Source organism: Pleurodeles waltl, chromosome 3_1 (assembly GCF_031143425.1).
Source record: "Pleurodeles waltl isolate 20211129_DDA chromosome 3_1, aPleWal1.hap1.20221129, whole genome shotgun sequence".
NCBI lineage: Eukaryota > Metazoa > Chordata > Amphibia > Caudata > Salamandridae > Pleurodeles > Pleurodeles waltl.
In genome coordinates, this window is record NC_090440.1 from 1,896,617,251 (window position 1) to 1,896,641,982 (window position 24,732).

The 24,732-nt window shown below is 45.5% G+C and overlaps 1 protein-coding gene across 4 annotated transcripts in view; it reads right to left on the reverse strand.

Moving 5' to 3' along the window:
• NBEAL1 (neurobeachin like 1) overlaps positions 1-24,732 on the reverse strand; it is a 672,403-nt gene that overhangs the window by 264,814 nt on the left and 382,857 nt on the right. For all 4 annotated transcript variants that reach the window (XM_069226032.1, XM_069226034.1, XM_069226033.1 and 1 more), the window contains exons 22-23: positions 12,148-12,250; positions 4,101-4,254 (exon numbers count right to left, since the gene is read on the reverse strand). In XM_069226032.1, the coding sequence (XP_069082133.1) occupies positions 4,101-4,254; positions 12,148-12,250 (257 nt within the window). The remainder of the gene's footprint in view (positions 1-4,100; positions 4,255-12,147; positions 12,251-24,732) is intronic.

The following is a 24,732-nucleotide window of genomic DNA, read 5'->3' on the forward strand; positions in this document are numbered from 1 at the left end:
GGGAGATCGTAAGAAGTCCAATGAGAAGCAAACGTCAAAACTTATTACTGTTGTACAATTGTCCAACAGTTGTGACCCCTGCCCTTGCCCACGCCTTGCCAAAAGTGTCATGGAAAATATAGGAAAACACTGGATTTCCCCAAAGTGGCGTATATCTGTGCAGAGCAGATAGGAAGTAGTTAGTACAGATTTCCCTCCAAATGCGAATAATATCATTAATACACTTGAACCGGACCCATCAGTAGTAACCGGGATCGGAGAGTCTTAGAAGGATAAGCTTGGCATCTGGCCTCAAAGCCAGTTTTTAGCCCAAAATAGAGAGATCCTGGTCGTGCCCAGTAGACACATTTTGTATGCAGCCAGCAAAAGCTGCCCAAAAGTTACGCTTTAAATAGGGAAGGTGGAACTCGACCTGTTTATATGCCATTTTCAGAAAATGGATGGCACGCATAGCTCGTCTATAGCCCAATAGAAAGCTACCAGTAACATACCCAAGGCACTTAAAAAAAGGAAACTAGACCCCGAAGTAGGATGGCTGGAAAGAATTTGGACACAACAATCATTTTTATAATGTTACAGCGGCCTACTATACTAACAGGAAGTCGATTCCATGAATGTAGTTTAACGGTGTCTGACTGCAAAGGAGATCAATAGTTAAGTATGAAGATCATCTCGGCTACTCACTCGGACTCCTAAATAAGTGGATGTTGCAACTGTTCCCAGGATTTGACTTGTCGGCTGGAAATTGAGCAACACAATTGTTTTGGTTAAGTTTCATTTATACCCAGAAATGCTCCCAAACCCACTGGTCACATTGGAGACTGGACCAACAGCAGCCAGTGGTTCTGAGGTAAAAATGGCCATCTCGTCAGAATAAGCTCAAACTTTAAGCTCAAAAGCATTAGCTAGCACTGGCTGTATCCCTTGGTTGAGTAGGAGAGACTTCAAAATATACACAGCGAATAGAAGATGAGAAAGTGGGCACCCTTGCCGGTTCCCCTAAAAATACTGAATAAAGGCGAGGAATTACCAACATAAGCTAATTTGGACATAGGGTTTCTGTAAAGAGAGTGTATTAGTAAATCTTCCACCAATGTCAAGGAGCCCCATTGTTGCCCACAAGAAGTCCCAATTAACCCAGTCGAAGGCCTTCTCCGCATCTAATAAAGTCATGGCAACCCTTTTACCCATTCTTTCGGGGACATCATATACAGCAATCGCCGTATTTATATGGCTAGTGATGTCCCTGTCGGGTACAAAACAAACCACGCTGCTGTGATGAGACAAAGTCCTAAATAAACGGACCCAGCTGAGTAGCTAATATGTGTGTAAAACTCTTTCCATCTAAATTAATCAGGGAACTGTGCCAGTATAAGCCCCTATACTCTGCGGCTTGTCTTTTTTAATAAAGACAGCAATGTTGGTAAGGTTCAACGAGGCTGGTATTTCTACTCCGTTATTAGAACATTGGAATGTTGGTAGCTCCATTGGAAACAATGGAGTGCTCTTGGCTTTTACTGGCTGGTAAAAGTCCGGAGCATCAACATTCCAATGTTCTTTGTTCACAGCAACAGCTGTGAACAAAGGCCTCGCGGAGCACGAGGGGATTTTAATTTTGTGAGAATTTTTTTATATTTATTGGAACATTCTGCCTTCTAGTGGCAGAATGTTCTAATAGCCTTATAGCCCTTCCTAGCTGGTCTATTCCAGCCATTAAAGTCCTGCTCCCTTGGAGTGGGCCTTTAATGGCCAATACAGCCCGCTACAGCGGGCTCTAAGTCTATATCGATGTGACCTATCAAAGGCATAAATTACAGTAGAAGTATCAACAAATACTTTATCATATTCAAGTGGTATAGCATCCGCCCCGGCCGTCTTTCCAGAAGGCAAGGCCTTATGGCGTCGTCTACTTCAGACTCCAAAATGTCACCTTGTAAATCCAATACCTGGCTATCTTCCAAGTGCTGTAGACAACATCCCTGCAGGTATTCAAAAAGCTCAGACATATTGATTTGTTGAGTCTTTCTGTAAACATCTTGGTAAAAAGAGTGAATTGCTCTGCAATAGCATGTGAGCTGGTATAATCATTGCCTTTAATTCTTTGAATAACGCATCTTGATCTTTTCTCTGAAATCTGGTGGGCTAATATTCAACCAACATTCTCCATATACTCGTACTGAAGTGCTTTATTCTTCTGATAGTTAGCAGCAACCTTTTCCCTAAATCCCCAATCTAAAAGACATCGGTCTGCTATTAGCTCCAAGTAAAGAGCCAGTTCCCCTGGGTCTCTGGTTAAAATTGCATGAGCATGCAGAAGCTCTAGTTCCCTTATTCGTCAGTGCAGCTTAACTACCCCCTCCTGTTGTGACTTATTTTTTATTTAGGATAAACTGCAAAGTGACTCCACATACAAATGCCTTTATGGTGCCCCACACAGCTGGCGGAGAGGCTGTTCCAGTATTTACCTTTAGGATCGCCGTAAGCAGCCCAGACAAATAGGTTTGATATGCTGGGTGGAGAGGATGTGACGAGGAAACATGAAATGACAACTTTCCCTTCTGCCAGCAGCCGCCGGGAGGGTGAGCCGTAGTGGATTGTGTTCAGAGGTAATCTTGGAAAAGACTTCCATATGTGCCCCTTGAGCAAGCCGTGACCCAGCAAAGATCCTAGAATATTGCTTATCAGGGGAGGAATATAAAGTATACCCCAGTCTAGTATGGTAGGGAGCCCTCCACACTTCAAATAGACCATGCAATCTGGCAATTTCTAGGATGGATGCCCGTCTTAACTATTCGCTGATGAGCGGAGTGATTAGTAGTGTCTATCCATAATCCATTATGCAATTTAATTCACCCAGCAATTGAATTCACCCATGCACATAAAGAAATAATTAATAAAGCGTAATCACCTGCAAATAAGAATGCTGTCCTCATCATGAATGAAGACCTGACAAACTAATCAATCACGACACATGATGAAAAAAATATAAAACTATGGGTCTCAATTATGAATAACACAGAAGGTCGATGAGGTTTACCACCCAAAATAAGATGAGCTCGGAGCTGATCTTAAAATGAACAAAATAATCTAGCTTCTGCAGTTTAAACCTTTGGTTACTGGTGTCAATTAAGATTTGAGACAGAATCCTGAATTATTTTGCCCTATGCCACTTGACTGAAACTGAAAGGCATCTTTTGGCAAGTGATGTTTCTAATACATGGCAGTAAATTTTAATAGAGGATGTATTTGTTAGATGCTGAAAAAGTACTGCTAGTTACTTCTAGTAGCATTTACCCTGGAAATATTTTCTCATCACTTTGGTCACATGTAACAGCAAAGCTGCTAAGCAGTAATCCCGTCTGAATGTTAATCAGGGTATAGTGGAAATGTATAGCTGACCGGAATTTTTATACAATAAGAGCTCATTAATTTAATTTTGTCGTATTTTCGAAATCATTACTTGAGCAATTATGTTTTAATATACAAAGATCTTATCTTGTGGACTACATGAAGGCTATAACTTTTGGTAAAGTTCTAACGTTATTTAAACACCATGTTAAAATACTTTTCCCTAGGAACACTTTCTTCTAAGCAAAACAACCCTTGCTCTAAAGCCAAATATCATCTGCTTTATTTTCCACGATATGCAACCATTTGTTGAATGAAGTAAAACACTTTTATTGGACTTCCCTGCTCTTGCAGTATGCACAAGATGATTGTTCCTAACCACTGAAGAAAAAACTCCAGTCAACCCATCTTGTTTTGAGGTAGCACTGAGGAACATGACAGACATTTAGGGCCTGATTAAGAGCTTAGTGGATGGTATTTCATCACGAATGAGACAGGTATACGCGTTATTACAGGTGCATCAAGAAATAATTAACTCAATAAGACGGAGGGGGAAAATCAGACCCTTCGTTTTTTCAAATCTTTGGGACTTTGAACAAACATCATTGTGCGTTCAAATATTAAAGGCTTTCCTACCAGTTTTTCACCATGGAGACCCAAAAATATTTTTATTAATTAAATTTGCCAACCGAATACTACAAAAGGATGACCATTTAAAAAAAGGAATCTTCACTATTTATAGGCAAACTCACCTGTTCTTCTTCACTGGTAGCTGCAATGTATGCCATGATGCTCTGTATTTCCTCTGCTGATGCACCTTTGCTCAAAAAATACTTGATTAGTCCATATAAGGATGTCCTTATCGTGGTCAAATCATCAATAGACAAGTCACTCTCCTTGCTGTTTCTTGAAGAGCAAATAAAAAGTCTCATTGCAAGGAACAAAGTGTGAAAAAATAGTATTTCTCATAACAGAAAAGATAACATTAAGCAACATCCTGTTGCTATATCATAAAATAAAGAGTAGTGCAGTTTCAAGAATAAGGTACAAAATTATCTAAACCATAGGCCAAGATTAGCTTAAAAAAAATAATTATTATTAATGACAACAAAAGTTCACTGTTGCAAGGCACAAGAGCTTGTAAACAATTCTGAACAAAATCAATATACAAAGCTACAGAAGCTTTTGCCTCCAAGTGCAAGCCAAGAGCTTTACACTTTGGGGTGTTGCGAATGCAGTTAAGAGTTATATATGTGCCATTATAGTTAGACACAATTTGTTTTCAAAATTAGGAATGCCTCTTTCAAAAGAAATATGTTTTAACAATAACGATTTGAAGTAAATAAAGAAAGCAAACATGCCATTACCCAAAGGCCTCATACAGTTGATCAAAATAATGAGTCCATAAAAGGGGTCCAAAAACATGAGGCCGTTGAAAAGTGGAGAAAAGTTTTTAGGATTTTTTAGGATTCTTTAAAGAGAGAATATTTACATTGTCCCGTAGGTGAGCTCAGCAAGATGTCAACAGCCAACCAGCCCACAAACAAATGGAGGGGCTCCTCAAGAGACTGGTCCAGCTCTGTTTGCTCATGCTCACTCATAAATTTGCACTCAGTGGAATAACTTGTTCCACATACGTGATCACACTCAGTGAATATTAACTGCTAAATATGCTGCACAGTGTAGACTCATGATTCCACCACAGTTGTAAAATAATCAATGATTCTCAATCAGATTCTTTTGACTAATGCATGAAATCTGGTCAAAGGTTACAGAAACATTATTAAGTGGGTTTGGTAGGAATTTGAAGTCAACATTGGGATGTTTGTGGGATATTATGTGGCAGAACTAATTCAGAATATTGCATTTCACAGTGCAGGGCTGCAGATTAATGTCTCAAAGGCAGATCACACCGAACATGAATGACAACTGGGAGCCATGAACATAAAGATGAATTCACAAATATGATAAAATTGAATGGGGCTTAAGTTGTTTTCCCATTTTATTTAACATAATGCTGAGACTGAATCATATCTGTCTAGGGATCAGATTGTTTTGATCTACAGTGAAGAGAGCCGATGATATGGCAAGGACAATTCATCTGTACTTAATACTGGTTAACAGAGCAAAAAAGGTAGTGAAGTGTGTTTATGTTGCTTGAATAAGGATCTGAGATTTCAGCAGCAATTGTGTCAGCGAATCTTCTTTATTAGAGTACCAAAGCAGTAGATTGTCTTAAACATCCAAGAAAAGGTGATGGGTATATAACTAAGTTCCAGTCCACTCTGAACATGTAGCCAAAACATGCTTGCCAATAGAGCACAGATTTGAGAAATTCCCAAACCACAACTGAGCATTGTAAATCAGGCTATAGACTATATGTAGAGCTGTTGAATTCAATCGCAAAACGTGTTGTCAACTTGATTTTATTTCAAGGATTGTTATGTGCTTATATATTTGGATGGTCACTGAACTAGTTTCATATTTGTTTGTTATTTGTCCATAAGGAAGGTGAGTGTTGCAACAGATGGCCTTGCATAAAGATGGCCTGAAAGTTTAACTGTAGATTGCAGGAGACAAATACCCATTGAATTAAATTTGCCAGTAAGTGTTCAAACTCACTGATATGTGGCTACTTTGATGGAACTTATCTACTTAAAATAAAAGGCAGGGCAGAAGGAATTACGTAAGACAACTATTGGGGCAGTCTCATTAAAAAAAAAAAATACTCCTTACCTGGGAATCACAGGACGCAGTAGAACCGGACCCTACATTGGACTAGAACAACTCAAAGAGGAATACAGGAGTTTGCAATGTAACAAAACTAGAACACTATACAGCACAAAACAGTAGGATATATGAAATGGGGAACAGGGCTGGTAAAAAGGCTATCCTGGCTGGCCAAGAGAGACAAAAGTCAGTTGTGGTTACATGGGATACGTACGGAAAATGGCATCCAAGTGAAGTCCGCTCAGGAAAGTGCTCAAGTCTTTGTACAGTACCTAGGGAAATTGTATGTGACCCGTATGGGAAATAGATCACAGAGAGACCTACATAACTTCATAAATGATATTCCAGTCACCACACTAGGCAGAAGGAGCCTAGATAACAATCTGCAAGAGGGGGAGATTTCAGAGGTCCTGACCCAGCTTAAGTGTGGGAAATCTCCAGATTCCAATGGCCTACCACCGGAGTTCTTTAAATCTGTACATACACAATCTTTGAAATGTTGTATCAATCTAGGACCAAGGGAACAGTCCCCGGTGACTTTCAACAATCCCACTTTGTTTAAATTCATAAAGTGATAGTATCAGACAAGCTGATAATCCGCTTAAATACTGAAACCAAAATCCGGGCCAAGGTTCTGGTAAACCGCTTGATGAAGGTGATCGATGGCTTGATAACCCCAGATCAATCAGGCTTCATGCCCTGTAAATCCACAAAACACAACCTCCGGTGACTGTTTGACTGCATGGGAAGGAGAGGAGATATATGGGAGCCGGCTGCGTTCCTGGCATTGAATGCTGAAAAGTCATTTGGTTCCCTGGAGTGGCTATATCTCAGGGTGCTACTCCAGTGGCTAGGCTTTGGCCCGTCATTCTTGGCCTGAAAGTGGCTGCTGTACCGAGACCGACTGGCCGGGTCCTTTGCAGGAATCTACATGAGCTGGACAAAATCCAATGCATTTCCACTCACAGATAGGAGGCCTAAGGAGGATGGGACATGCCCCCTTGAGACAAGAGGGGTTTTCAATACCCAGGGATCTACTTGACAGCAGAACCGCAATTGTTCCATGACCGTCCTTGATGGCAGACCGCCGAGCTATACCTGGGATAAGGGATACCTGCAACACTTAAATGGTAGAGGGCGGCCCTTGGACCTCCCGCATCCAACGGCAATAGTCATAAAGATATGGGTGAAGGTAATCCGTGAAGTAGGATGTGAAGGCAGGCTAACTCTAGAAACAGCGGTTTGGGACATGGCAGTCTGGCCGGGTCTGCGACAGATAGGTGGCAATAGGATCTATTGTGTGTTTCCAAACTGGGAGACATATGGACCACAGGGGGAATTATGCCCTTTAGGGAACTAAGGGATCAGTATCAATTGGCTGGGAGTCAACTCCTGTAGTACCTGCTGATCAGATCCATTCTGCAACAAGCGATAGGTTTGCATCCTGAAATAGCAGGAGAAAATCCGCTGGAATTTAGGGTTCTGGGCATCCCATAGAATAATTAACAATTGTCAATCCCCATCACTCGCTCTCAGAGACAAATGAGAAAAAGACCATTAGGTACCCCAGCAAAGTTGAAAGTTGCACAAGTTTCCGACTGATTCATTTGAAATTGCTGCATAGGGATATGTTACGAGGACCCAACTGCATGCTATGGGCAAAATTCCAATGGAGAAAGAGCGAAGAGCAGGTGACATTAATGTACACAGTATGGGCATGCACAAGGGTCTGTCACTTTTGGACAGGGATACAGCATAAGCTCACACTGGCAATTGAGGAACCAATTCACCTTACTCCCCAAGTAGTGATGCTGAAAATTTGGGGGGATACGATCCTGCTCCTTTTGCGCAATAGTGCGCTGGTGATAGCTCAAGAAGATAATACATTATTGGGAGAGGACCACAGTTCTGATGATTAGGCAACGGATGCTTAACATAGACTGGTGCTAACAGGCAGAGGAATCGATTTACAAAGCTACGGGATGCCACCACAAATCTGTCAAGTTATGGAGACCCTGGCAAGGAAAAGTAGATGACCTACACCCAGGACCGGAGGCCCACCTGGGGAAGCTAAGCCCCCACATCAATGTGGAATAGAGTTGGGAAACCCCACTAGGGACGTGATGATGGTCCACAGCAGGAGAGGATGGACTTTGAAATGGATGCCGAATCACACCACAGACATATATTTTTGTATTACTGGTTATCGTTTGGTAGCCATAACATTAGGGGTATTGGTTGTGTGTGTGTATGTATTACATTGTTTTTCTCTAAAAAGCAATAAAATAGATTTGAAAAAAATGCAACCTCCAAGACAAAAACTGGCGAGGGAAAGCTTCAAGGGACTCAAAGGGGGGGTGGGGTCCAATGAGCCTAGTGAGGACTACGTTAAGGTTCCAGGTGGGGATTTACCCAGGAAGGGGGGGTTGCCTTCTCAAGTACTTCCATAAGTGCTTCAATGACTGGGACTCTGAATAGTGAAGAATGTTCCCTGTTCTGGAGGTATGCTGCTACCACAGCCAAATATAAGCCAATGGTAAGTGTAAGACAGTCCAGAGCATAATAAATGAAGTAAGTAGAAGACAATATTTTGCACTGCAGACTTGAGTGAATCTATGAGTTTAGAGAGACAACTGTGGACAATCCCTTTACACTCTGCTGCATAGCAGGCCAAGGTGGGATGGTGGGCCTCTTTAACAATGTACATGGTCTCAACTGGTAAATTGAGATTCCTCTCAACTCTGGAGCCTCAGGAGCCATATCGTTAGGTTGAGCTGCCTGGGATTAGGATGCCAGACTGTGTCTTGGTGTTGAGTGAGAATGTCCGCCATTTGGGAGACTTCTCGTGAGGGACTACGGACAACTCAAGGTTGGCATCATAGGGGTCTACGTGTTGAGTACCACTCTCCCCATAGGATGAATGTGTTGAGACGAGGAGGATTATGTGCTAGTGGAAGAAGGGGAGGAGATGGAGTTGGTAGAGGTGTTCGAGAAGGAGGAAGAGGAGCAGGAGGATGAGGATGAGGAATTGGAGGTAAAGCAGGTCGAGAGGGCAGAAAACTGGTGCCTCTATCCCGATGTTTCTTCGGCATGAGAGATGGAGGAGGCTCCAATACCAGCTGCTCCTCAAAGGTAAACTTCCTCTTATGAGGAAGGGTCTTCTGCACTTTTGGTGGTGGTTTTGCTGTTAATTTCCCTGAGTGAGGGGGAATAAACAACCTTGTTTGCCATGTGTCCAACTCCTCTTGAAGATGTTGTAGAATCTGCTGTTCCCGGCCATCAGAGTCTGCTGTGGAAGGTTTACTGGGCACCAAAGGCTGTTTGGCTTCGAAGCCGGTTTCAATGTTGACCGTAGTTTTAGCTCCAAAGAGCCCATTGGTATTGGTGCGGATACCCCTTACGTCGTTGAGAGAGCTGTCGGCGTCGAGGCAAGCCAGAGTTTGAGCACCTGGCTCCGCGCTGGGGGATGGAGTCCGAGTCGGCTCCGAGGCCTTATGGTGGTGACAGCCAAGGCTGGGATCTAGTGGCAGACCAGGAGGCTGTGTCTCCGATTGAGGACACAACAACTGACCACTGGAGAGAGGGTGGGTGACTTGTTGGTAGGAGCTGGTACTCATAGCCAACGATCTCGAAAGCTCAGGATGGCCTTTTTAGACTGAAAGGCTAGGGAGGTGGAGCAAGAGGTCTTGTAGTTCTTCAGCGACAAGCAGAGGTGCAGACCGAGTGTTGATCTGTCCCTTATGTACTTAGAATGGCACTATGGACAGTAATGAAAGGGTATTTTTCCATCAGAGTCTGCTCATTCTCGAGGGCGAAGCCTGATGGAACAGGCCCAAGGGGAGTGAGACCCCGACCAGGGTTCTGATGAAGACAGAGATGCAGATTTAATGGAAACACCATGACAGAAACAATATAAACTGCAAAGAAAAACAATTATCTCTATCTGACAGGAGAGGAAGACTCAAGACGCCCCCATGCCCAATGCCATGCAACACTAACTCAGAGTCCCGGCAATGCATGTCAGACCCTGATGGTGGAAGAAAACAACCTAAACGAAAGACTTCTTACAAAAACAAGCTGTACATGTTGGAGCCCAACACTAGATGGCAGGAGTATGTAGAGCATGTGTATCTACAGTTACACGTCCCACAAACATATCGTTTATTAAAAAAAACAATGAGCAATCTTGATAAGACCTACATTAAATTAAAGAAAAATATTTTTAGATGGATTTCCTACAATTATGGGTCCTTCTCTCCCAGGCACTTGAAGTACAACTGCACAAAGTATTACTGTTCTAAAGAAGTGTCATATCACTGCATGTGAAAAAAGGAAAGGTAATTGTGACATGCTAATCTGAAAAGTGAAGGAACGTTGGAGAAATGTGAATGTGACAGTGTTGTTCTGAGGTGCAAGAGGTTTAATGCAATCGAAATTCCTGAAATATAAGGGAAGAAGCAAGCAGATTTTGCTGTCACGAAAACTCACATTAGAATTGACATGGTACATTTACTTCAATTTGCAAGGAAAAGGGAATGTTAACTGTGCACAGCAGTTGGTAGTTTAAGTCAACACAGTGACCCTAGAAATGAGAAAGGCCTAAACAAGTGTGCACCTGGTTATTTTTCAAGTTGTCTGATAGATGAGAATAGGATAAAAGTACAATAACAAAAAATTATTTATTATTGTAGTGTGTGCCACAGGTTCTGCCACTTAGTAGCACAGTGCAGAGGTCTTCTTATTACCCAGTTCAGGGATACAACATTTATTATCCTTGAAATCTTCCAAAACAAGATTATCAACTTGCATTTTAAACACAGAGCTCAAGAGTAAGGGGGTCATTCTGACCCCGGCGGGCGGCGGGAGCCGCCCGCCTGGAGGGAGCCGCCATATGGCCGCTCCGCGGTCAAAAGACCGCGAGGCCATTCTGCCTTTCCCGCTGGGCTGGCGGGCGACCGCCAGAAGGCCGCCCGCCAGCCCAGCGGGAAACCCCTCCCCACGAGGAAGCCGGCTCCGAATGGAGCCGGCGGAGTGGGTATGTGCGACGGGTGCAGTGGCACCCGTCGCGTATTTCAGTGTCTGCAAAGCAGACACTGAAATACAAAGTGGGGCCCTCTTACGGGGGCCCCTGCAGTGCCCATGGCCCCACAACACCCCATACCGCCATCCTGTTCCTGGCGGGCGACCCGCCAGGAACAGGATGGCGGTATGGGGTGTCAGAATCCCCATGGCGGCGCAGCTTGATTCTGCAGTACAGTGGAAAACCGGCGGGAGACCGCCGGTTTTCCTGTTCTGACCGCGGCTGAACCGCCGCGGTCAGAATGTCCTGAGGAGCACCGCCAGCCTGTTGGCGGTGCTCCCGCATCCCCGGCCCCGGCGGTCCTTGACCGCCGGGGTCGGAATGACCCCCTAAGTGTTTAACCCACTGAGCGAACTTACTCGCAGACAGAACTGTGAAGGGTTTTAAGTTTCATAGCTAAACATTAATCCTCTATCCAAATGTAAACCAGTTTCTGGTGTGCCAAATGCGCCCCGCATTTTAAATCCACACATTCCCAAACCTGTTTCAGTTTTGAAGCTTATATTCAGTATTTTCACCCTCATGCTTTCTATGCTATATCAGGAAACAAAAAATCGTCATCTGTTGGTGCCTGTGCTACTGTTTTGAATGCTCCAACAATGCATATCCATTTGGGTTCTGAAAAATAATTTTGTGAAGTGTGGCTCTAATTTTATTTGCAGACCACAAAAAGAATACTATGTCAACAGCAAAAGAGCATTCATGTTACCTCAATGTGTAGACCACTGACCTTTCAGATAATTGCCCTTTATTATTTAGGTATGATAACTACCCTGAAAGAGACCTGTGGAGCCAAAAGCTATCAATAAAAATAACCTAATATCACTTTCACCCTTGCAAGACCACTTTGTTTGAAGTTTGGGTCTTTGCTAAAGAAAGGGTACTGTCCTTTCTAAAGTGCAAAGTGAAATGCAACATCAGAGTCAGAGCAATCACAGTACATGCATCATATTAATCAACGCACCAACAATGTTGTTAAAAGGTCATACCCATAATAAATTCTTATCGTGTCTAGCAGAAACTGGACTCCATATTTCTTCCTGAACAGCTTCCTGCTGTCTTTGATGATGGTTGAAAGGTACTGTATGTGCCCTGAAATACAACGATCTTACAGTGAGTAACAGGGCTAGCGGTCACCAGTACTATCAGCTAAAGGTAATTTAATCTATAATGCAAACTCTGACAAACGCAAAAGTGTTTATAGTGTTGCTCCTACCTTTAGAAGAAACTGCAAATGTTTCTCATTTTCATTCCTCCCCATCTCTGAAAATATCTCTAGTAATACCTACCTCTATAGGATACGCAGAGGGAAACTTAGAGCTTGCCATCTACTTACAAAGGGTGCAAACGTCTCTTGGTTAGAAACAGTCTGATGTGAAAGCCTGCAAATACAAATTATTTAAGGATGCCAGATGTGTCCTGCATCCGTGTCAGATACTATTCAGGGGTTACGGGGCAAGCAAGGACTTCAACCTCAGCTTCCACTGTTGAGGTCCAGTTTACCTCTGATGTCCTGGGGTCCACTCTTTGATGGCTCTGCAAAGTGGGCCAAGTACAACCTCTTCAGCACTTGACTCTAAGTGGCAGCAATGATGAGTGATCACAGACCTTTCAGGGAGGAAGTGTGAGAGTGCTTAACTTTAGCACTCAAAAAGCACACATTAGTATAATAAATGGCTGTCCTTTCAAGTGTCTGACTTTCAAGAATAAAAATACTCTAATGCGAACAATACGTAAATACTACACATATGAAAATGTAAAGATGCAATTTAGTGTCTTGGCACTGGAGTACGTCTGCACCTCTTCTCACTTTTAGTCCCATCTCCTCGCCTTGGTCCAGGCGGTTCCCCTTCTGATTCAATATCCAGTGCAAATAGGCGCAGGTGCAGGTTAGCAAAAAAAACAGAATACACTGTTCCTAGTAGAGGAGAACGCAGAGCAACCCTTAGGTTAGAAGCTAATGCCCTCACACATCCCATCGGATGTCATGCTTCATCATCGGGCAAGCTCCTCGTCAGACCGGCGCTGCAATGTCTGATGGGCACCCCTGAACGGGGGCTCTTTGCCGGAGATCTTTTTCTCAGTAGCACTGTGCCGAAAAAAGATGTCAAGTGGATAGTGCTCCTATTCCAGGCACCACGTAAGCGAGGAGAGAGAAGAAATGGAAAAAAGAAGGTTAAAATTGACTCAAAACCCTAGCAGAACATCAAATTTTAATGGACAAAAGAGGGTGATGCCCAAGATAAAGACAAGGGGGAGAGTGAGGGATGAGATAATGCTCAAACCACTCTCGCGCTATACCTAGAGATATGGGTTGGGGAATGAACCTAAACCCTAAGGCAAAGGGTCGACATGTTTCGCGTCTGAACGGTCCCAAGGGATCCAACGACACTTCATCAGGACCAGCAAATCAAACAAAATATCATAATAAGGTACGAGTTGTCTAAACCGTCAGTCATATTAAACTCCAGTCACTTACAATAAGGCTGCACTTCAAGCTAGTCAAAAGTAAGGGTCATCCGTCCCAACGAGAGGATCAGGTGTCATACTAAAACACAAGCCCAGAGGAGAGTAATGATATTCAAAGTTGTAGCCCCTCAGCCCAGGACCTACCCGCGGCCGTGTTCCTGCATTGATGTGCAGGTTATCCTTGCCCTGTATTTGTTACTGAGCATCATAGTATTTAATTTGGTTCACTGTTTCTCACCCAACGAAGTATATCAGTCCGTGATTGGTCGGCACTCTCAGGTGACTTCCATTCGCTCTCCCTCTTCTGGACTGGGTTAAGTTCACATTGTATAAAAGTGACACTCCGCACAACTCCTTACCAAATAATTACTTTATTCTTCAAGGTAAACATCCCATCACCCACGATATAATCCCAGAGGTAGCTCCCTCCTTCAGCTCCTCTCATGATCAGCTCTACAACAATCTCCACCCACAACATTCCTCCCTGAGGTATACACATTCCGTTACATCATCAAAACAATAACTACAACAGACCAGAGTATGAGCTGGCAGTTCTTCTCGGGCTGCTTGATGGTCTAGTCAGAGATGATGCTTAGGGTAGAGCGTGATCTCTTACAGATTTTCTGGCAGGTGCTTGGTGCAGATACACACAGGCCGGACTCGAGCAGGAGGTAAGGACTCAAACAGGTCTCATTGACTGGATGAGGAGCACGGCTTGGCTCACTCTAAGGTTTCAGGTGGCACCGCAGCTTCATAATTTGGGCACAGCAGCTCAGGTCATGCCACAGCTTCATGATTCCGGCACATCAGTTCAGGTCACACCGCAGCATCACAATTCAAGAAAGGAAATGAAGTGGTGATTCTGGAACCCGCTGACAGTGCGGCACGCAGGTGGCACTCCGGAGTCTGTCTTCTACAAAAAAACAATCTAGGGGCAGGATACTCTCTCACTCCACTTTGAAAGTCACTACACCTGTGGGCTGGCAGGCTCCATCCCTCCATCAGCAGGTAGGCTGGCTTCTAGGCGCTTCAGGTGAACTGCTCTTTAGCAAGGCCTAGACTCATGTGATGACCCCTCATTTTTGGAAAGCTATCTTTCAGCAGACATGAGCTTTGATTGCACAACAGTCCTCAAAGTACTCTGCAGAGCACTCCCTTCCTTGGTGAACTTGGAAAGAAACATCAGTGGGTTCCACATTTACACAAAAAAATCTGCAATTTCTGAACCAGTTTGAGTTGGTTCTCCTTTCATGTGTTATTTCTAGGCTAATCTCAAGTCACAGTCTTTGTGCAGAGTGTTCTCATAGCAGAGTAGTACCCAGGCTGGAGTATCCACAACAGAGACACAAAGATGTGTCAGCCTACAGGCTGTAATCAACCAATCTGAAAGTGTTCAGAGAACGAGAAAAGGCTGGGCTTAACCCAAGAGGTCCAGTTTCACCCTGCACAGGAAAGCCTGCAGTCCTACTCTTCTCCCCTGAACATCTAGCACATGGCAGTTCTTCAGAAAGACTCATCTGCAATTCTTTATTCAGTAACAGTGAAACGGCTTTCACTTTACTGTCTAGTTCTCCTTCCTCCAGCTTCAGGAATGTCATCAATACACCTTCCCTTTCTGGGAAAACAATCTAACCTCCATCTTGCGCAAAGGGTCAGGCCATCAGCATCCAAAATAAATCCCACAGTCCTCCATAATTATGGTTCACTCACAGATTTTCTGGCAGGTACTATGCAAGTACCATCCATGCTACTCACAAAAATATGCACAACATGCAATATTTTACTTAAGTGGGCAACTAGACCACCTAAACCCATGATAGCAACAATAGTCCACTGCCTGTACATTTAGGGCATGCTTGGTGAAACAAAGAGTGGAAAGTGGTGCAAGTAATATATTCATTTGTCAAAAACACATTGCAAATAAAATAACAAGCATATAAAATGAGCTGCCAGATGCACACCCCTCGGTCAGCCTCAACTCCCATTTTTGGCCACTGCATACGTTCTTGTGATCTAAAATAAGTGACAGTGCTGGCCACTGCACATACCAGCTCAAATTAAGCACCGACACCCCCTATACACTAAAGGAGGAGTTTGCTGCAAAACTGTAAGTAAGCTATCCCAGCTACTGATTTTGGGTCATTATTAGAGCTTAGAAACAGAGAAAACTAGTTGATCATCTAATCTCAATGTAGTTGAACATGCAGGTCAGTCTGGCTTGCTACATCTACACACACAATCATCTTGCTGCAGGAGGATGAGGTGTTTATCATGTGAAAAATGTGCGCACAATTATAAGACAATAACAGAGCTCCCGTGCGTCCCAAAATCAGATGACGTTTGGGGGTGGGGGGGAACTACCATTAAATCCATTGATCTATACAGTTGGCATTTCAGAAGTAGATTTGTTATGGAGTACAACTAATCATCAAAGAGGGAGAAAGCCCAGAAAGCTAGCTCTGCATTCAAACACATGCTGCAGCCTGCCAAGCACGGATGTAAGGCGTCTTTAGTCAAGGAGTCAGGATGTCTTGTGGGGTGAAACTGGGTCATGCTGCAAAGCAGGAGGAGCAAAAACCTAAGTAGAAAATGGGGTAATGCTTACTGCCATCACTGAGCGTATTAGCTATGTGACTGTTTTCAGGGACTGGTTGCTTCCAAGCCATTTCTTCCTCCTCCCTCCGTGCCTTTCTCCTCTCCATCACCCCAGAAAGAAGCATGTGTGGAACAGCTTGCAATAGTGATATTTTGGAGTAGCCAACCACAGCCGACTACCTCTCTCACACAGCTACCCAGCTGCATGGTGTCATGTGTGACACCGTCATCATTGCCTGGATATTAGCCAACATCACTTTGTATACCAGCTTCTGCAGTTTCACTTTTCGAAATGGACAACCCTACGCATGCCCACCTCAACTAACTGAATTGTGAAGTAAAGAAAGTCTGAAAGCAAAGAGAAAGACAGCAAGGGTTAGATCAAAGTAGAAAGTGAGAGAAAAACAAAAAAAAGGACGAGAGAAGATGAAAAGGGTGAGCGATAGGAGGTGGTAACAGATCAAAACAGGGGGAAGGAACATATTGGGGGTTTGTAAATGTCTGAGAGCAAAGCACAGAGTGAGAGAAGAGGATGGGAGAAAGGGAACAAAGCCTGTGGGTTACAGAAAGCAAATGAGAATAACAGTATTAGGATGAATAAAAATAAAGGAAGTACTTTAAACATAGACTGCTTGTTTTTCTCAGCCAAAAAATAGGAAGCTGGATTTTTGGTAGGGGGAAACGTTTGTCTAGCATTTCAGGTCAAACTATGGCATGTAGAGCTGGAGAAATAAATGTCACTTGAGCACTACAAAAACAGCTGTAAATTGGGATGTTGCCATCTCCGATATGTTTTCAAGAAAGTTGGCAACCCTACCTCAGTTTTATGATGAAAGCGAAAGAAGAGTAGGGAAGGACCTCTTCTACTAGGTTCTGTTGCTAGTATCCCTTTTTAAAAAGTTTCATTGAACAAGTTACTTACCTCTGGTAATATCTTATCTGGTAGAGACATTCTAGTTGCAGATTAGTTACCTTGTGAATTTTTCCCCAGGCATCAGTCTGGATCAGGACATTTTTCTTGAGCAGAACTCCGGCACAGCGTTAGGTGGCGTCGATCAGCTCCGCAGCCGTTGTCAGTGGCGTCCGCACCAGGTATGACATCACGGGTCTTACATAAGTGCCACCGACGCGCTGATATCAGTTTCTTTTCACAACTTTCGATGCCAGAAGTGCAGAGTCATGAGGAACACTGACCACTGGTGCATCAAAAGGGCCCGGAAAAAGGGGAGTCCCTGTCCCTAGAAATCAGTTTGCAGAGCGGGGAGGATGGGTGGGTCAGTAAGGAATCTGCAACTAGAATATGTCTCTACCAGATAAGGATTACCTAAGGTAAGTAACTTGTTCATGTGATAAAGACTTCTAGTTGCAGTTTTCTTAACTTATGAATAGATACCCACGGAAACTCATCCCAGGAAGTCAGTCTGCAAACCAAGAACAAACTAAATCCTGCAGGACCGAATGGACAAAGCACCCGTCCCTACAGACCTGACTGTCCAGGCAGTAGTGTTTGGTGAATGTGTGCAAGGAAGCCCACATTGCTGTCTGACAGATTTCCAGGACTGGAACGCTGCATGCTAATGCAGTAGTCACACCTGTAGCTCAAGTAGGATGGGCACGGAAACTTTCAGGTGGTTACTTCTTGGCCAGTGCGTAGCACATTTTATTACAAAGTATTGGGAAATGGTCCGTTTCTGTACTGCCCGACCTTTCTATTCACCAACATAACTGACAAAGAGTTGATCATCCATCCGGAACTCTTTTGTATGATCAAAGTAGAACACCAACACTCTTTTTGGGTTCAGGGGGTGGAGTCTCTCTTAGAAGGATGTGGGATGAAATGGTGTGACCACTTTTGGCAAAAGGTAAGCCCTAGTGCAAAGCACCACTTTGTCAGGGTAGATTGAAAGGCAGGGTGGCTTAGATGACAACGCCTGCAGCTCACTCACCCGATGGTCAGATGTAATGGCCACAAGGGAGGCTGTTTTCAAAGTGAGAAGCCTGGGAGGACAATTGTAGAGAGGTTCAAAGGGAGCACACATCTGCAATGTCAAAACCAAATTCAAATCCCATTTAGCCATAATGAATGGAGATAGAGGAAACATATGAATAAGGCTTTAAGGAACCTATTTACAATTGGAGAATTAAACAAGGAAGGTTAATCAGGCAACCTCAAAAATGCAGAGATAGCAGATAAGTAACCTTTGAGAGTGTCCATAGCAGAGCCCTACTGGACCAAAGAAAGTATAAACAAGAGAACCTCAGAAAGAGGAGCAGAAAGGGGGTCAACAGACTTGCCTGTGCACCATGCTACAAATTTCTTCTACCAACAGGCGCATATCATTTTGGATAACGTTACAGACTTCGGGCGGAAGGTCAAAAGCTGTCAACTGCCACTGCACAATCTCCATGCAAGAAGGCGGAAACTGAACAGGTTCGATTGGAGCACCCTCCCCTGCTGCTGTGACAGAAGATCTTCCCGAAGGGGCATTCTGATCAGAGGATCGATGACTATGCTCAGCAGCTCAGGATACCAGACTCTTCGTGCCTAGTCCAGAACCACAAGGATTACTTGAGCCTGGTCGTTCTTGATCTTCTTGAGAAATCTGGACAGAGGTGGCATGGGTGGAAAGGAGTACAGTAAGCCTGAGTTCCACTTGAGACAAAAAGAGTTGTTGAGCGATTGCTGCCTTGGAAACTCCAACGCGCTATACTGCTTACATTGTGCGTACTCTGCAGAGGAGAACAGATCTAACCAACTGCTGAAAGAGACCTTGTACTACCTCCGGATGAAGATGCTATTTGTGATCGACTAGGCATTGTCGGCTGAGTTTGTGTGCTTTGATGTTCAGAGAGCTCACCAGATGTTGAACCATCAAGGAGATGCCCTCATGTTCCAGCCTCGTCCAGAGGCGCAAAGCCTCTTGACAAAGGGTCCATGACCCTACTCTGCCCTGCTTGACGCAGTACCACATGGCAGTGGTGTTTTCCATGAAGACCTGCACTACCTTCCCTTTGAGAGAGGGAAGAAATGCTTTAAACACAAGTCTGACCGCTCGGAACTCCAACAGGTTGATATGAGTCCAGACTCCGCCTGAGACCAGACGCCTCTGATATTTGTCTCTCCCATGTGGCTGCCCCATCCCAGGGGTGATGTATCTGTCACTGCTGTCAGATCTGGTTGGGGAAGAGAGAGGAATTTGCCTCTGGCCCATTCGCGGTTCATTAGCCACCGAAACAGAACCGAAACAGCACTGTGTCCAGAACAGCTCTGATGAAAGGGAGCATCTGAGAGGGAGTCAGGTGTGACTCTGGCACATTTATAGTGAACCCCAGTGAATGCAGGAAGTCCTCTGCAGTCTGGAGGTGGGAGATGACAGCCTGGGGCTAGCCCGCCTTTAACAGCCAGTTGTCGAGGTAGGGGAAGACTGAAACCCCCTGACATGCGCAGATGAGCTGTGACCACCACCAGCACCTTGGTGAACACCTGAGGGGCACTGGTAAGGCCAAAGAGGAGCATGTTGAACCGAAAGTGTTCATGGCCCTCTGAACCGCAAGTAACACTTGTGGGCAGGCAGGTTGGGGATGTGAAAATAGGCAACCTGAAGCCCAACTATACCATACAGTCTCCTGGGTACAGGGCAGATAAAACCTGAGCCAGAGTGAGCATTTTGAACTCCTTCTTGAGAAAGATATTCAGTGACCGAAGGTCTAAGATAGAGCGGAGGCCCTTGTCCTTTTTGGCCACCAGAAAGTAATGGGAATAACAACCACAACCTACTTCAGGTACAGGGACACTCTCTATGGCTCTCTTGGCTAAGAGAGCCATAACTTCCTCTCTGAGAAGTGCCAAGTCATCCTCCGACATCCGATCGTAGCATGGTGGCATAGATGGAGGGGCAGTTTAGAAGAAGAGGGAGTAGCCCCTTCGGACTATCTGCAAAACCCACCTGTCTGAAGTGTTGGACTGCCAGCATAGCAGGTGATGATGGATCCTGCCTCTGACTGGTTCAGGTGGGGAACCATCAGAATAGGAAGGTATGGAGGCAGCTGCACAGGTTTGTGGGGTGGCGGACAGGCCAGACCGCTGGCTCCCTGATCCATGTGGATGGTGGATCCCACGTACCCGGCCACGCAGAGGCTGGATGGCATGCATGGCACTGGGCCTGGAAGGAAACTGACGTGGCTGGGTGCCCCTTCCGTAGCCATGAAAAGGGCAAAAAGCAGACTGAGGGGGATGAGGGGCTGCCACAAAGCCCAAGGACCTGGGTGTAGCATGAGAATCCCTGAAGCGCTCAAGCGCCAAGTCTGCTTTCTCTTTGAAGAGACGGGTGCCATCATAGGAAATGTCCATAAGGTTAGCTTGGAACTCCCCGCAAAAAGCCAGATGTCCTCAACCAGGCATGGAGCATAAGGGCCACTGCTCTGCCTAATGAGTCAGTTGTGTCAAGTCTACATCGGATCGTGACCTTTGCTGCCTCTCTCCCACCAGCACTTGTGCAACAGAATCCCACAGTGTGTGTGAATAACAGCCCAAAAGGCATGCAGTGTTCATGGATCGCAATGCCAGGCCGGAGGAAGAACACATCTTCTTCCCAAGTGTGTCCAGCCTCTTGGATTTCCTAACTGGGGGTGTACAAGGGAACGCACCCTGACAAGTGGAGGCATGAATAACAAAGCTCTCAGGGGTGGGGTGCTGGACTAGGAATCCTGGGTCTCCTGGTGAAGGGCGATGGTGGCGAGCAATAGTCCTATTTGAAGGAGCTCCTGTGCTGGATTTGGACCAAGTACCCAGAAGGATGTCCACAAGGGCTTCATTAAAGGGGAGCAGGGTTTCAGAAGATGATGCCCCAGGCCGAAGCACCTCTTTCAGGAGATTAGTCCTGAGTGCCACCGAAGGCAGCTTAAGGTCCAGGACCTCAGCTTCTCTTCACACCTTCACTGAATATGAAGCACCCACCTCCACTGCCAAGGTAGGGGGAGAGAGCATGCCAATTTCTGGACTGGCTTCACCCCGGTCCGTACGCCAATCCTGGTATTCTAAAGGGTCCCGCAACCTCTCCCCTTCCTCACCGTAATCTAGCCCATAACAATAAGGCTAAGGATCTGACATAGGGGGGAAGGCCTCAGCAGGCACAGGAGTCGGTGGCATACGAGGCCCATTTGGCTCCATGTCGGAGGCTGCAATGAGGACCGGGGTGGCACCACCCGGGGGTGCTGGTGGCTCCAGGAGCATCAACTTCGGAACTGATGCCAGGGTAGGTCGAAGTGGTACGACTGGTACCGATTCGGATCCAGGAACGGTTCCATGGTTGCCCCTCAGAGCCGAGGTCGAAGCTGCCGGTGCCGAACTCAAAGGGGCCCCTTTCCACTCTGTGGGGCATGAAGGCATGTCAGCAGAGTCGGGTGGCCCAAAGATGAGGTGCATGGCCTTACAAAACTCTTTAAGATGGGCAGGGGTCACTCCGGCTCCTGTATGTCAGGGAAGTGCAAAGTTGGCCCAGACACAGGCTCTGCAGATGGAGACCCCGATCGACAACACTCCCTATTCCTCACATTGTCAGCCTACAGACTGGGTGAAGTTGAAGAACCTTTTACTTTTTTTGCCTTCTTCTTATGCCTCGACTTACCCCAACGTCTCGAGGCATTGGAGTGGGCCGAAGATGAAGGGGGGCTCCGCGACTGATTCAGAGACCTTCCTCTCGACTAAGATTGGGACTTATGTGGAGCCGAGTGCCGCCATCAGCTTCAGGGACTGCTCCCTCAAAGCCTTCGGACTCATGACTCGGCACTCGGAGCACAACTTCGGGTTGTGGTCCAGCTCCAGACACCAAAGGCACATGAGGTGCGGATCCATCACCAACATCGGCTGATGACAGGACCAGATGTTGGATGACAGGACCCGCAGGGCTTGGACCCAGTATTCCTAGAGGACCTCCTCGAGTTATACAATTCGAAAAAACGTTGAAAAAAGTCAAATAAGGCCAGGCAAAAATTGACTGAGGGGAAGTTCTCTTCGGATCAGCGCTGTCTGGCGTGGAAAGAAAAGACCTGATGCCAGCGCACCAGGATGGCACCTAGGACCCGTGATGTCATATATCTAGCGTGGATGACGATGGACGCAGAGCCGATCAACACCACCTAATGGCGCACAGGGGGTAAGGCTCAAGAAAAATCTCCGGATCCAGACTGATGCCTGGGGAAAATTCACAAGGTAAGGAACCTGCAACTAGAAGTCTCTATCAGATATAGGTTTACACTGAATTACACACAAAAAGGTATGCATAAAGGTAGAAACAGCACTGTGCATAAAAGTATATAAAAATTAAATAATTGCATGCAGCTTGCTTACATGACCTGTGGTTGAACAAACAAGTGATTTAGTACAGAGTAGTGAGTGGCATATTTCGCAGTATCACATATTCATAATGCTTTCATGACAACAGATACCTTAAGCGCTCAGACCCAGCATAATCTCTGGAGATAAGCACTGAGAGACAGCCATAACCACTTCATTATCCTAATCCATAGATACTGTAATTATAGGTTTTAAAGTAACTATCTTTTACTGAGGATATCTAATACCCCCTCTTTCCTGATAAGAGTAGACACCTTAACATATTTCGAAGTGGAGTAAGGACTGGAGGAAAACCAAGATATGCAGGAGAGTAGTCCTTCAGTGCTTTAGTTTCAAACTTTTTGACTTTTTCACTTGTCACTCATCCACCTCTTTCCTGGTCCCTGACTTTCTTCTTACAGAAGTGCAGAAGAACAAGTTACTTACCCTCAGTAACACTTTTTTTCTGATGGACACCCTGCCTAACTGCAGATTACTTACCTTGTGAATATCCCCAGGCACCAGACTTTATTCGTAAAACTCAAAAGCAGAGCTCATGCCTGATGGTAGGTGGAGCCTTGAGACACAACATCAATGTCGTTCTGCACCAGAAGTGAAGAGTGGGGTACCATATAAACATCACCCATGGGTACTGATGTAAGTTTCTTCAATAAGTTTGTTCGCGTCCTCAGATGCCGAGTCCATGGGTGGACTGGAAGAACTAATGTGCAGATTCCTAAACTGGGACTTTTTTAGATGGATAGCCACACCATTACAAAGGAAGGGGAGGAGGGAGGACAGTGAAGATTCCGTAGTAAGATAGAATATCCACCAGAAAGAGTGTTACTGAAGGTAATAACTTGTTCTTCTGATGGACACTTCTAACATTGGATTCTTCACCTTGTGAATTTATACCAAACAAGTTGATTCCTAGGTGGTGGGTCTATGGAACAGGGCAGACTAAAATGTCCTGAAGGACTAAACAGACTAAGGCCCTCATTAAAACCCTGACGGTCGGTGTTAAAGAGGTGTTAATACTTCCAACAGGCCGGCGGTAAAACAAATGGGAATATGACCCTGGCGTTAACCGCCATCCAAGACCGCCACTTTCACACACCGACCGCCAGGGTGGTAACGGCTGCTTGGCTGGAGACTTTGGTCTCCAGCCCTGCGGCCCCCACAATCCCATCCTCGGGATTACGACCCGGCCTCCCACCATGGTTTTCGTGCCAAACTTACTGCCACGAAAACCATGGCACTGATAGGGGTCTCCCCTGCCACCCTCCCCATCCCCACAGTCCTCCCCATCCTCCCCCCTCCCTCTCCCGCACATATATACACCCGCATGCGCACCCATATACACACATGAACACACGCATACCCACCACCAACCATGCATGCAAACATACATACCCACACACCGCAACACACACCAACATACCTTGTCACACACATGCATTCACAACACAACACTCACAATCCCTCATTCACGCATGCATCCAACGTGACTCACACCCACATGCACGCATTCCAAAACATGGATTCCAAAACATACACCCCCCCCCACATACACACAATACACCCCACCGCCCTCTCTGGTCGGAGAACCCTTCTTACCTGCTTGCAGGGGGTCCTCTGGCTGGAGACGGTCGGCAGCGCTGCTGCTGGCCAGCAGCAGCGTCCACCAACAAAACACCGCCAGTCCGTACCATTAGTCATGATATGGTCGGCAGTGTTTTGCTGGTGTGGCGGTGCTGCTGTCAGCAGCGCCGCCTTACCGCCGCCATTCTGGCGGTATGCCGTCAGCAGTTATGATACACGTAGACGGCTGGTAGCCACAGCGGCGGCATGTTGGCGGCCGTCGCTGTGGCGGTAGTGACCGCCAATGTTGTACTGAGGGCCTAGATGCTGTTCACAGCGGACCTGACCGTCAAGGAAGTAGTGCTTTGTGAACATATACACACAGCTGCCTATTTCAGCAGGAAAGCAGTTTGAGTCCTTAATACTAGTTTGTCTGGAAAAAAATGTGCCTGGACACCTTCAGAAATACCACTTTTAGTTGAAGAGGCACAATGCACAACTGTGCATTGCTACTAAGGGAGTACACATGACGATAGTAGAACCAAATTTATGTCCCAAAGTGGCATCACAAGGGGCTTTGGTGGAAACATATGTT